A 15,019-nucleotide genomic window follows, 5' to 3' on the forward strand; every position below is an offset into this window, starting at 1 on the left:
AAAAATGCTTATTTTTAAAAAATTTCCTTAAGTTTAAACGGCATAAGCTTTAAAAAAAATGCCAGTGGATAGCGGACTGACCATTGTTTTTAATATCTTATCGTTTACTTAAATTGCCTTCCACTAGATTTTCCCTCTCCCCGATAAATTTTAACTTAGTTTATCTCATTTTTATGGTTAATAACTGTTAAAACAATATGGTAATCCAAATAAGTGTCGGCAAAGGAAATTGCGAAAGGACAATTTACGCTGTTCAATGAAGAAAGTCGAAATCAATCATTGTAATTTAAAGTTAACCACCAAAAAAATACAGAAAAAATAATTTATAATTTAAGGTAAATAAGTAATTTATCCTTCTAAATAATAACTTTTTCGTATATTTTTTAAGACGTAAAATTAATGAGCGATTCAATGAACTACTTCAATGGCACCCTTCTACACTCTTCTAACTTAAAAATTATTTTTCATTTATTGATCTTATAAGAGTCGCATAATGATAAAATCAAAATCTACATAATGCAAATGATGTATCAAGAATCTAATAATGCATGTCTTGTCACGAAATTTAAAATTTTTGTGATATATGTAAAGCATTATAATGAAAAGTTCTTATACAGTAGTGTGCATAAGTTACTACGGAAAACATAGAAAAAAAAACCATTTTTATGCATAAATTAAATCAAAAATAAGGAGTAAAAATACAAAATATATGAATAATGAATACTAAACATCTGTATTTCTCAGATTAACAATTATATATTAACTTTTGCATCCCTCCAGTATATGGAATGAATGGAAAAGTGATGAGTGACAATTTTCTTTTCTTTATTAAAAATACAAAAAAAAGTATTAATGTAAAAATAAAGACATAATACACGTCAATAATATACAAGTAAATACATCTACTTATTTATTTAATTTAATAAAATATGATTTTTTTAACCAGTATTAAATTTTATCACTAGTTATATTAGTCGTCACTCGTACTTTTCCATTGAGGACCTCACAGTATTTTAACATAAATAAAACAATTAAAGAGAAGAATTTCTGTTAAATACTGTCTGATAATTAATTAATCTTTTAAAAATAAGCATAAAGATCATTTAAAATATAAATCAGATGAGTAAATATGTATTTAGAAAAGGTGTTAAGTTTGATAAATGGGCATCAATGTAGCTATATAATAATTCTATAATCATTAAATGAATTTCTAATGTTAAGATTAAAAGCTTGAACTATGTTATACAGAATACCAATCCCGTATACCAAGTCAGTCTGTACTTTTCTTATAGAGTATAAAGAAATATAAGCTTAGTATCCTGTCGCGATATGTACAGAAATTGGAATTTATAAGTTTCCACGGAGGATAATGCATAAAATTAACGATCTGTACATTAATTTACGAGAAATTTTCCTGGTGGAAAATAAATAAGGGGGATGTAACTATAACGATCTGTTTTGGATGGCGAAACGTTATTTGACTTGACGTCTTTTATGTTTTATTAATTACATTTATAATTACTAGATCTTATTTTTGACTTTTAAGTAATAGCTCTATAATGACTACAGAACTGTATCGTGGGTTATTTCTAAGTACAAAGATCTTTTATATATTATTTACATGGATTAAAATCGTATAATCTTAAAAAATTTGTCTTGAAGATTCATCTTAGTTTAAGACCTTTCACCAGGAGTGGTAGAAATTTGTTAGGTTCCAATGGATTTTCTTTAAACCCATTCATTATCTTAAAAATAACTTTAACACATTTAAATTAATTATTCGGATTATGATGATAATGATATGATACATAGATGTAGGGCGTGATTATTTCCATTACTGTAAGGCGCAATTAATATTAAATCAGCTCTTATTTTCTTTAATAATTCAGCTAATAAATTAATAATTTAAAAACGAAGACTTTCACCCAAATTTCCTAAAAAAAACCTCCTTACTTTTTTGGGTAAACAAGGTACCGACTACCACTGATTACCGTTAAAGGGAGCTATGATTCAGATCTAAGTCGTTTCTCAGATAAACTAGAAAGTTGGGAGAGGGAAAGTCACGTGACGGACTAGTGACCCAGATCGATTGTTAAGTCACGTGACGGATTTACTATGCATTATGGCACCGAATAAAGATCGTATCCATGGCACTACGTCAATCGGCAAGTGTTAGTTAAGATAAAGGGATAATATTTTATCGCGTGGTATTTAAACAACCCAAACAGAATCGTACTTTTATCAAATTAGCGTAAAGTTTTTCGGAATATCGAATCTTGTTTTCAATAAACGAAAGGGAAGTAAAGGGGCGGATAATGAACTCTTTCGCCAGACTTAATCTTTCGGCAGTTGATCAACAGATTATTGACCGTCAAAGTATTTTATCTAATCGCCATTACGGTCGCCAATCAAACACGTTTAAAAATGTTACTACTTTTCTTCATTTTACATCTCGTATTCGACATTATGACCCACTGGCCTGTTTAATAACAAGACATCTTATAATTCTCTTAAATGGGTTTTTTTCGGCCACAGTTTTTTTGTAAAAATATCAACAGGTTAAGACTTTTTGACTACTAAGCTACCTCCAATGCACCTACTTATTTGTATATATTTTTGTAAGAAAGCACTGCGCTAGAAATGCTTTAGAAAGGTAATTAAAATGCGCCTAGCGTCCATTTTTTTTTGTAAGTAGTAAGGCTACATAAAGCTACTTAAAATGGGCCTACTTGTTCCTTTTTTTTTTTTTTTTGTAAAGAAGAATTGCACTAGAAAGGCTATCGAAAAGTACTGTACTTAAAATGAGCTTAATTGTACATTTTTGTAAGGAATAATTGCAGTAGAAAGGCTATCTAGAACGTGCCTACTTATCGATTTTCGTAAGGAAAATCTACACTAAAAAGGCTATCGAAAGGTAGTTAAAATGAACCTACTTATTCATTTTTGTAAGGAAGAACTGCAGTAGAAAGGCTAACGAAAGGTTCCTAGAACTTGTACATTTTCGTAAGGAAGACTTATACTACCAAGATATCGAAATTTACGTAAATGTGCCTACTCTGTATATTATTTTCTTTAAAAATAAAAAAAAACTGCGTTGTTAAGAACATCGAAAGGTAGCTAGAATGCACCTACACGTACTGTACATTACTTGCTAAATTTTTGTAAAGAAGAATTGCGCTAAATCGCGTTATTGGGGCCTCTTAAAGACAGGGTGAAAGGACTCGAATTGACAAATTGCAATGTCATTTGTCAAATGAGTATAGTTTGCTTGGTCATTGTCAACTAGATTAAACTTTATGACTCATCTAGAAAAAAATAGTGCGTATCTACTGTTCCACCTTCTTAGAAAAAAATAAATAATAATAATAATAATAAAAAATAGCAGTCTGAAAAAGCGCAGTAATTACTTTACTATACATAAATTAGTGAAAATTGTTAGTAATTTTGAAATATAAAATTAGTATATTTTTAGTCGAATGTTTAAGTAATAAACGAAAATAAGTCTTGAGAAACAAAGCGATATGGGGACGTTTACCTCATTAATTTCACTGATTAAATATCAAAGGGTCAAAATATAACAGGATGTTGTTATTCAAATTTTAGAAACAAAACGGTGCCATCTTTTGGCACCCAGTAAGACTAAATTTTACATTATTTTTGACATATTGACTTAAGGCTATGACACTATTTACTATTCAGCATTTTACATAGATTATACATTAAATATATTTTAAATAAATTAAATAATTTAGAATTAAACGGCAGTCGGTTATACCTTACACGAGATGATAATAGATACGTTACTCACTGATTGTTTCGCCATCTATTGGCTAAATCAACAATTAAACAGAAATATATTTATTTTTTCACAGTATTTTGTGTTGTTTCCAGCTCTTTCAACATAAAAATAGTTTTCTTATTAGATGAATAATGTGCTTTATCTATAACACAACAAATCAAGGAAGATAATGGAGTACCAATGATGTCATCTTGGAAATTATCAGAGAAGCCTGCTATCTAGTTTAAAATAGAATTATAATTAATGAAAAGTGTTGCTGATTTTTTAAAATTTTATGTATTAATAAACTTACCTGATGAGAAAACATATTTTTGATAGTTGAATCGTGTAACTATTAAAAACAAAATTGTAATAAATCACTCCAAATCTGATTTTAATTGAATATTTTTCATTAAGGTTAAAAAATATCACTTACTTTAACTTTAACTTCTTGATTATTAGAATCGATGATAAATACTTCCATACTATATTTAGTTACAGGATTTTCTAGTGTAGTTTGGCAAATATCACAGACAATCATTTCACTGAAATAGAAATTAGCAATTGGCAACATTATAGGGATGATTAAAAACAATAATAATTATTCTAGTTTTGTATTTGAAATTCTAAAACTAAAAAACTGTTATTATATTTTAGTTTTAGAATTTCAAATACAAAACTAATTATTGTAATTTTTACAATTTTTCAATGATAATTTATATTTGCAATTAGTAAATATTAATTAAGAAAATGCAAAATTAATATTATTTTGAGAAAATAACATGCTTGAATAAAACTAAAGAGCACGATAACTATGTAATTAAGCTAAATATTAATCAATGATAACAGTATTCTGAGAAAAATAAAAATAAACATCCAAAAAACCTATAAGACATTCATTGTATTTTGATGATATGGTCAAAATAAATTAAATAATATTCTCAGATTTCTTACGTACTATAAGTTCTTGTAACTTTGATACTACACTGTGATAAAATAGAATCCCCACTTCATTTTTCAGTTTAAGAAAGAACAGTGAGGAGGAGGAGGATGTTGAACAGGGAATCAAGAAAGAATTGCAAGATGAAATCTTGTTTAACCTTATAATTAAAGTTTGGAATCATGAGATACCTGTTGAAAATTGATTTGCACTAAGATCAATGAGCTTAAAAAAAGCTTGAAGTGACCAAACTAGATTTTAAATTAGGACAGAATACAAACATTTTTTACTCATATTTAAACAACATATACAAGTTTAAGTTTCATGTATTATAAGAATACTTCTGAATAAAATAGTTTAAAAGAATCAAATGTAATTTTCATCTCATCATCAGCAAACTGCTTTCCATCCAAGATGTGTTAGACAGTGCAGTGTCTGGGATATTCGGGGTGAAGGAGAACCTCTCAGCTGACATTAAGCAGCTTCTGCTGGGTCAACTTTGACATTGTCATGAAAAAGTGCACAATGTTCTTCTGTGGCTGTTTAGTGTGGATAGCATCAACCAAATGCTGCAGCTAAGCACATTAAACTTTGGAAGTTACAGTGTTATTCCATGGAAGCATCTCCAAATAGACTGGTTGTGAATATCTCACCAAATATACAGAGTAATCTTGTGCCTATGAAATCTAGTTTTGACACACAGAATATCTTTTCATTTATGATTGCACAGTCAAACACCTTTTGTTTACATAGCCCACAAGAAACTTCTAGATTCTACCTGTTGGAAAACAATTTCAAATATTTTAGAGAGGTTTAGAAAATTCTAGAAACTTTTGCATCAACCCAATATTTTGCCACAGAGTATATATTTATATCTTTAATGACTGGGATATTTTATTATTTTCAAATCTAATTTAAATGAATTTCACTCACTTTTTTGTTGTCAATTGAGATTTTTGGCATAAATTACACTCCATCCAAGACAGCATTTTCCCATCAATTCCAATAATGTAACCTAATTAAGGACAATGACAATTTTAAACAGGTATATATTAAATATACAATTTTATACAGTAAATATCATTTTTATATAACATTATTTACCATTTATATTGACTAGATTACCAATACTTGCATTCTTCAAAGACTTTTGACATATATCAATTATGTTAATATCTTCCAAGGATTGTATGGTATTGTTATTTATAGCAAAATAATAATTTCTATATATAAAAGGAGGATATTCAATAAACACAGAAGTATAACTGTCAATTGTAAAGGTTCCTGTAACAAATCAATTTAAACATGATAAAAAATATAATTTAATATGAAAGTATTCAATAAAATATTTTTATTACCTTTAGATATTAAACAATCAACCACTGAAATTATACAATTAACATTTTCAGATTGAAGAACTGATGGAAGATTATCTGAATTCACAAGCAATTCAATATAACACTTCTGATTTTCATCTGAATAATTATTTTCTTTGTTTTCTTCACATAAATGAGAGTATGAAATTAATGACATATCTGTGATATATATAATTTTTTTCCACCTCCATACTGCCTTTGCAACAAATGTACTTCGCTTACTTGAAAACATATCCTATATTAATATATAATAAATCATAAATTTAAAGTATTTTAATCAGAAAGTCTAATGATAAAATTACTTTAAGAAAATAGTATAAAAATTAAATTCAAAGAAATCAAAGAAAAAGTATAAAATCTGCACTTATGACAATATTAATCTCTTAGAGCAAATGTCTTTTAATACATTAAGGTTGATTAACATTTAGTAAGCTAAGGTGGTTAAGGCATCAGCATACTTCTCTGGGAGACCCAAAATCAAGCATGGACAAACAATCCTCAAGAATTTCACATGGGTGGTCAAGTCCTTCAGAATAGCTGAAGCCTGACCTATCTGGAACTGACCCATCTATACCAGTGATTCCCAAACTTTTCTAAGCCATCATCTCCTGTGTTGTATAAACTTATATCCAATGCCCCCAACCTGTTTTCCTTGTGTGAGAAAGACTTGAAAATATTCTTAGAAAAGCTTTTCTACAAACCTCACACTGTCCTTACAACATTGTTGTCAACATCTAGAAACCAATATTTTTTCTTATCCATTTTAACAGAGGAAAGGGAAAGGTGACCCAAACCCTTGCCTATGGGTACCATTTGCTCCTGCCTCCAGTGTCCTCTGCCACCCTCTTGCTTCTTTTTGCAGCCTAAATTTACTTGCTGCTCCCTAGGGGCAGTAGCACCTACTTTGGGAACCACTGATCTATACCTCACCATCCAGCAATCCTATTGTAGCTTGGAAAATGTCCCTCCTAGTTGCCCCACAAGTTGGAACAAGGAAAAAAAGAATCTAAGATTTAATATGTGTCAAATATATCTTCAGATTTGATATATGGAAAAATTTTAAAACTTTTCTAAAATTAGATTTGTACTAATTTAACAAAAGAATAATTCCGTTTGCATCAGCATAATTTCAGACTTATGAAAGATTTGAATTTATCATCATATTTTAAATAATTAAAAATGCTAGTTATTATTTGAAAGCTTTTAGCATATGATGACAAAACTAAACTAAGCGTTAAGAAGAACTATAACATAATTACAACACAGCGAAGATGTTATACTATTTAACTTTTCAATTTGCTTAATTAAATTGTTTCTTTTACAGAGAATTTCCTTGTCATTCAATTAGTGTAAAAACAGAAACAACAATATTAATTAATTTAAAATCTGCATTATAGTGAAGTTATAAATCTAGAAGTATTGAACAGAATAATATAGTTTATTTTATTATTTGAGTTCAAAGATAAACTACTGACATTTTATGAAAATATTTTTGAAAGATATTCTTGAAAACTCACTTTACAGTTTAAGAATACAAACAATTTTTGACATGTTCAAGCATTTAACAATAGTTTTAATTACAGAACAAGATTCAGCATTAGAAAACCTAATGACATGGAACATCTTGATGTTAATACCAATAGTGACTATGATAAAAAATACATGAATATATATGTTAAAGCTTGTAAAAAGCTCATAATTATTTCAATTAAAATATACTTTATATTAAAAAAAAGCTTATTTGGAAATTCAACAAGAATTATATGTAAGATTATTGTAATAAATGAATAAATTATTGCTATATTCCTTAGAAGAGCAGTTTAACATTCTATCAAATTTTTTTTTATCGTGATTATGTTGATAATTATATTGAAACTGCATATATCAATTACACTTTGCATAAAATATAACAAATAAAGTATTTTTGTCTTTAATCACTATTTAAGATGACTGTGTCAAACCATTAGAAGTTTTGAAAATTAAAAATCAAACTTTTTCATCTTCACTTTTGAAATCATGTCTTCCTTTTTGTTTCTTTACTTGACACAATGAAGTGTAATTTAAAGTGTATCGGCAATAAAAAAGAAATAAAGAATGTAAAGAACTCCTTGTGATATATGTAAATTACACTTCATTGTGTCAAATAAACAAACTAAAAATCAAACATTTTGAATTTCATAGAAACATTTAAATGTAATATTAAATCATATAAATATTTATCATATAAATTACTGTGTTATGGCATATAGAATGCACCACCATTTCAGTACAGAATATTTACAAAAAAAGTATTTAATATAGTTAAGGCATTCCATATCCTTTGGCATTTGACTCCAAATTTTTTTTACTATATTCTGATTAAAACTAGTAAAATTAAAATGCACACTTTTATTTATTAAGAAAACAGAGGCATTTAAAAGAAGTCATTTAACAAGTTCATTGCTAAAGATGCCTTTGAGTATCTTATACTGTCTTACCCAATGTGCTTGAGAATGCTTATGTGTATCCTCAGTTTGATTATATTATTGCTCTGGAAAATTTAATCCTTTGTCTATAAAAAAGTTTATTTTTATCATTTATTGTACATTTCAAAGAATATATTTCATTCATTGGTTTTGTATTAGCATTCTGTGTATTAAATTTTTATTGGTACAAACCAAGCATCATGCACTAGTTTTTCAGATAGAGATAGATGTGACAACAAAAATTCCTTTGACACTTTTAACATACATATATTATGGTTAAATAAAAAATAAATTTGACTAGTGTTGTACAGTACTTGTTTCATTATATTTTTATCTCATTTTTGTCTGATATAATCATCTTAAAAATCTTTCTTATGCTCTTAGATAATATAAGACATTGAATGTGGTTTTTTTCAAGGTATCTTACATCTTACTTACTCCTACTATTTTTTAAACTCCTATCATTAACACAGGCTGCATAGTACAGGTTGCAAGACTATTTTCAAGAATTTCACATTTTGTTTCACTAGAATTAAATTAGTTGGGGGAAATAAATGTTGTTTATTATAATTATTTAAATATTGAAATTTACATTCATGAAACCAATTATCTGGCACTTCTTGCTTTATAATTTCTAATACAATCTTTACATCTAAATTGATATAAATTTTTGTTGAGAAAATTTGAAGTATTCAAATATATCACTCAAAAACTCAATTTACAATTAAAAGTTTAAATGATACCATATTAGCCAAGTTAGTATTAGATGAAACATTTAGTCCCAAATGAATGAAGCTAAAGTTATTCATAATACAAAGAACCTTAAAAATGTATTTTTAATAGAATCATTTTAATTAAAATACAAGATCTGTGCAATAAACTTTCTAATATTTGTAATGCACATAATTACCAAATCTGAAAATGTTTGTTTTAAAATATATTTTCACTTTTTCAATGTACTATTGTATAATTTTTAAGATAAATATGTACTTAAAAATGAATTTATATATTTAATATTTATAAATCAAATATATTTGATCTTTGACTACTTTAATAATTTGATGGAAAGAGTTTAAATAGTAAATAAACATAAAAGTATTTTCTGTATTTAAATTTTATGCTTTATCATTGTATTTGATTTGAATGTAATTTCAAAAATTTGACAAGTTAACAAGCATCAATTATGTATATGTATTGTAATATTATTTGTGAATTAGGCACCTTTTCTAAAATTATTTGTAAAGTTTTACTAAAATTTTATTATTTCTACTAACTCTTTTTTCTCAGATTAAAGCACTCTTATGTAAAAAATTTTCATACATAACATAAAATAAACGTAAAGAATAAATATAATCTTTGAACTTTTTAATAAACGATTATAAAAGTCAAAATAAATAATTAATAAATGATTTATTACCTTAATAATAGTCTTTAATGTTTTTAGATGAGGTGGAACCAATACTGGCAAACATTTAGATTTTTCTTCTATTACACAGCTATCATTATTAGAATAATTAAAAGTATAACAAAATGAAATATGGTCTTTATGTTTTTCCTAAAAAAAACAAACAACATGTTATAACTCTGGCAGAGTTATAATTAAAATGAAATTAAATTTATAAAATTTTGTAAATATAGAGGAAACAAATTATCTGGTTACTGAAATGTTTATATAGACTGTATTCAGCAAAAAATTTCTGAACAGATGGTGCAGCTAAGTAACTTACTACCACTTCCGATTTCTAACCTCATGTTGTTGCTAATCAATGTTATTGAGTGTGTGAGTATTTCTAGAAATTTTGTTTATGATGTTTTGAGATAAGTGGAAATTTATCTCCTAAACATAAACATGGAACAGCATGTTGTGTAGTATGTTGTGTTAAATTTCATAGGTCAATCATCCAACGATCCTAACAGTCCAGAGTAGATATCATCATTGCTTCCTCACAAATCTCAAGAAATTATATAAGAAAAAGTAAAATGTTACAGTTGCTGTAAAAGACAAAATGCAGATAACTCTTTCAAAAGTGTTTTAAAAATAATAGTTGAACCATCCTCTAATCATTCCACAGAAGAAAGAAGCACTGAAGAACCAGCATATCACTTACAAAATAATGCAGCTGTATTATATTAATATCATATTAATATAATACAGAATATTAATATCATATTAGAAAAAATATAAAATAAAAAAAATGTTAGTTACATCCAAACAATAGTGAATCTAGGAAGAAAATGTTATAGGCTAATGAATATTACAAACTATCATTCAAAACAAGATCAATTTCTTTTATCATTTAATAGTGGATTATCAAATAAGGGCATGTTTACCAAACTGTTAGAGTTTATTAATACAATTGGAATAATTACAGGTAAGTTTCAACTGATGAAAAGTCACTTTCTGCTGACCTTGATGACACTGAAAAGGATCTGTTAATAAAGATCTAAGTTTCCAATTTGGAATCCATAAACCTACAGTTGTAATAATATTTCAAAACTGACTTAACTTAATTCTACTATTGTACTATTTATAACTGTATGTATTGTGCTAAAGAATACAATTAAAAGGCCACAGAGGAATACAGTTAAAAATTAACTTGCCAGATATTTTCAAAGACCCAATGTTTGAATGCATTATTGACTAATTAGACTCTTTCAAACTTTTATATGCTTTAAAAGATTCTTTTGTATAGGCATGTATATGTAGTTTGTGTGAGATAAATCCAAATATCTCAAAATCAATGTGTGGTCCAATTTTTGACAGTTTAAAAACTTTATTTCTGACATATTTGTCTAATAGGTCTGGAAATTCCAAATCTTTATATTTGTTTTTCTTGATATCTTAAATTAGTTTCAGTATCCTACAAATTAAAATAATTTTCAGGCATCGTTCACTTATGTGTCATTTAACTACAACTAACCAGAAACACAAAATGGAAATTCAAGCAAGTCTTTCATACAGATCATGCACATGTTTTTGTTTATCCAAGAATACAGTCTATACAAAATCAATAATTACAAGAAAACTAAATAGAAGATCAAATCAATTTTAATGCCATTTTTGTTAATATTAAATTAATTTTAATTTCATTAAGATATAAATATTTTGATTATGATAATTATATACACATTTTACTTTGTTTTTTAAGGACATCAAATCAGATCAATTATAAAAATTTTATGCAAAACTCTAAAAAACTGATTGGTGATTTGTTTTAATAGTGAAAAAGTATTATTATTCTAGAGCACGGGTTCCCAACCTATGGGTTGCGACCCAGAAGGGGGTCGCGACGGGCTTTCTGTGGGGTCGCCAACTTATACAGTTAACTAAAAAAATGTTCACTATAATGCAATTTTTATTTTTAATGGTGTCTTGAAGTTTGAATAATTTGATATACAGTCGATCCCCCTATAACACGGGTTCCTATAGATCGGATTCCTATATAATGGCGAAAAAATTGCAACGGTGTTCGTACAAACATGGTAAAAAAAACTCCTATAATTCGGTAAAACGTCATCGGGCAGCCAAACTACTTTCCGCCGTCCAGCGCCACGCAATGGAGAGTTTAGGCAAGTAAGTTGAGTTTACTATCGTCTGTACAGTATGTAAATTAGGTATCGTAAGTCTAATACAGCACTAATTTTATACATTTCTTGTGAAAGAAACATTTTTTATTCAATGGCCATAAAAATTATTTATATTAATGATGTCTCCAAAGGTCAACGAAGTTTTCGCAGAAAAATAATTTATCAGAAAACGCAGCCGCCATTTGGTGCACTGCTCCGCGACGAAAACAAGCTTAAGCAATGGCGACGTCGAACGGTGCACACTCGGTAAGTAATCCTACATTTTTTTGTTTATAGCATAGTTTATACGGATTATTCCCAAAAAATATACGTATTTTGGAAATGTTGAGTCGAATTAGTCTAGGAATCGATTAATTTTATGGAAGAAAACTTTTCAAACAGCCATAGTCAGTAAACTTCACACATGTCGGGCTGTGATTGGCAAGGTTTCCTAAAACATTAATTTCATAAAAAACGGAACGTATCTACCGTGTTATAGGGGAGGGGTCAACTGTATTTTTTAAAAATTAAAATAAGTGTAATCTAGGTATGCTATTCCATCACAGTTGGTTAAATCATGTGTTGAGAGTTTGAGAGGAATAAATTAAATGTTGAGAATGACATGAGGTTGGCGTTAACAAAAACTCACCCACGAATTTTAAGGCTGGTTAAAAACATACAATTTCAACAATTGCATTAAATTATTAGACATAATTTAAAATAAAATTATACTAAAAGACTAATTTCGTTGTTTTTTTTAATTACCTTATTAAAAATGTCTTTTTCAATGGTATCGGGGTCGCGGGTCACTTGGCTTATATAAAAAGGGGTCGCCACCCGAAAAAGGTTGGGAACCGTTGTTCTAGAGATTTTATTTACTGCTATATAAATTGATAAAAAGAAATGCAGTAAAAAATTTTATCTATCTAATTTTATAAACATTTTTATTCACAAAAATATCATAAAAGTAAAGAGAGAAGTAATTTAAATATTTTAATCATATATATATTTTTTTCTTTATCATAATCATTAATTTCATTTTTAAAATAATATTACTTAACTAAAACAATAATTTTAATTCATACATAGAATAAAAATTTTATTAAAAATTATTTATAACTTTAATAAATACCTTTCTTTCATTGTTACTTATCAATTCAAGAAGGGTAAACAGAGAAGGATTTCTAAAAGTAAATATGCTTATTAATATAAATATTTTTGAATAATATTAATATAAAATATAATAGTAATAATAATTATTGCTATAGTAACCTGGAAAAATTCAATCTTTGACTAATATGAACATTAAGAAACCAAAATATTTTTCCATAGAAAAATTCTGGTTTCCACTTATTTTCTTGAGGGAGATGTATCAAGCAAAATGAATTATCAGCATCTTGGCATAAAAGATCAAAACTAAAAAAAAAAAAAAAAAAAAAGATNTATTTTTGGTTTGTAAATTTTTGATTTAACTTTCTGTTCTATATAATTCTTATAAACAGATTTGCCGTTTACTATTCTAAAATAAAAATATTGTTATCTTCAAATAAAATAATTTATAAGAGAAAATTATGTAGAATACACAAAAGGTTCTCTCTTTAATACCATGAATTCTAATCACATAATAAATTTAATTGGCAAGTGATATGCTCATCAGTTAACTGTTTCATGTGATGCTTTGAACATGATTAAATATATAATTATCAAGCCTACAAAGAATAATTGCTGTTTCTAATTGAAATATTTATTTGTAACATAATTATCATTATAAATTCTGTCTTTGGAATGTGCAATTTGAGATAATTAAATTATTCAGTTTATACTAAATACACTATGCTACTATTTAAATATCCAAATACCTTTTTATGGTTAGAGTAAGATCCCTATGCAAGGAACACATCACAAATTTTACTATAAATAGGCCCATAGGTCTCTGATGAAATAGAATTATGACTGGCATTGTAAGACAGCTTAATTGAGAGAGTTAAGGAAATTCCAGTGCAGATAAGTACAGTGATTAACATGTAAGCAATTACTCCATATGTGAAATTTCTCTCAAAGTTGATGGATTCTGATGAGATATGCAAATAGAATTGTCCAATAAATCTCTGACATTAACAAAGAATTTGCAAGAGAGTGTGCATTCAAAACACAATTTGGCACTGTTTAACACTTTTACTGTCAATTGAGGCAATTTTGTGTTCTGACCTTCATCCACTGTGTCAATGACACATTCAAGTCTTGCTCAGAATTGATCTTTCCTTCTAATCATTAATCTTTACATAAGATAGTAACAAAATTATTTATCTTTACTTTAATTTCACTTTTATAACCACTTAAAAGGAGTCTTTTGGACGTATAAACCAAAATGTTATGTCCTTCAAATTCAATGTTCACCCAAGTTCAAGAATTACTCAGAAGGCTAAACTTTTGAGGTTATTGATAAATTGCTAAAAGTACAGTGTATCATTTTATTATTTTAACAGTGTCTTTTATTTTGTATTAGTTATAACAGTTGGCTGGCTTGTAATGTTGTTTACTGTTTGTATTAATTATATTGCTCTAAACACCATATCGTGTCAGCACATTTAATTAAATGTGCTGACACGATGTTTAGAGCAATACAATTACAGTAGAACCTCGATTATCCAGACCTCTGTTATCCGGATTGTTCAAAATAAACAAAAATTCTACGAATTTGCTGATTTGCAATTTGCGAATTACGACACTGTTTATGTACATGATGGAATGTATAACATTTTTTGTTTCAACAACCTCTCACCCAGCACAGTGGTCATAAACTTAAATATATTTTGTGTTGTAATAAAAATATAACTTGACATATGTATTTATAAATAATTTATATTCAAATTACATCATTTCTATGACCAAG

General features: G+C 27.4%; 1 protein-coding gene across 1 annotated transcript; it reads right to left on the reverse strand.

Moving 5' to 3' along the window:
* Window positions 1–979: 979 nt before the first annotated feature.
* LOC111617760 lies at window positions 980–14,167 on the reverse strand. The gene is made up of 10 exons (XM_023359046.1): window positions 14,163–14,167; window positions 13,399–13,542; window positions 13,259–13,310; window positions 9,977–10,114; window positions 6,077–6,329; window positions 5,823–6,002; window positions 5,652–5,733; window positions 4,215–4,323; window positions 4,092–4,130; window positions 980–4,017 (listed from the first exon to the last, which is right to left on the reverse strand). Exons 1-10 carry the CDS (start codon window positions 14,165–14,167, stop codon window positions 3,859–3,861), a joined length of 1,161 nt encoding a protein of 386 aa, XP_023214814.1. The 3' UTR covers window positions 980–3,858.
* Between the last annotated feature and the right edge of the window lie 852 nt (window positions 14,168–15,019).

Source organism: Centruroides sculpturatus, unplaced genomic scaffold, assembly GCF_000671375.1.
Source record: "Centruroides sculpturatus isolate CEXI.00-Female unplaced genomic scaffold, Cexi_2.0 scaffold1227, whole genome shotgun sequence".
Taxonomy (NCBI): Eukaryota; Metazoa; Arthropoda; class Arachnida; order Scorpiones; family Buthidae; genus Centruroides; species Centruroides sculpturatus.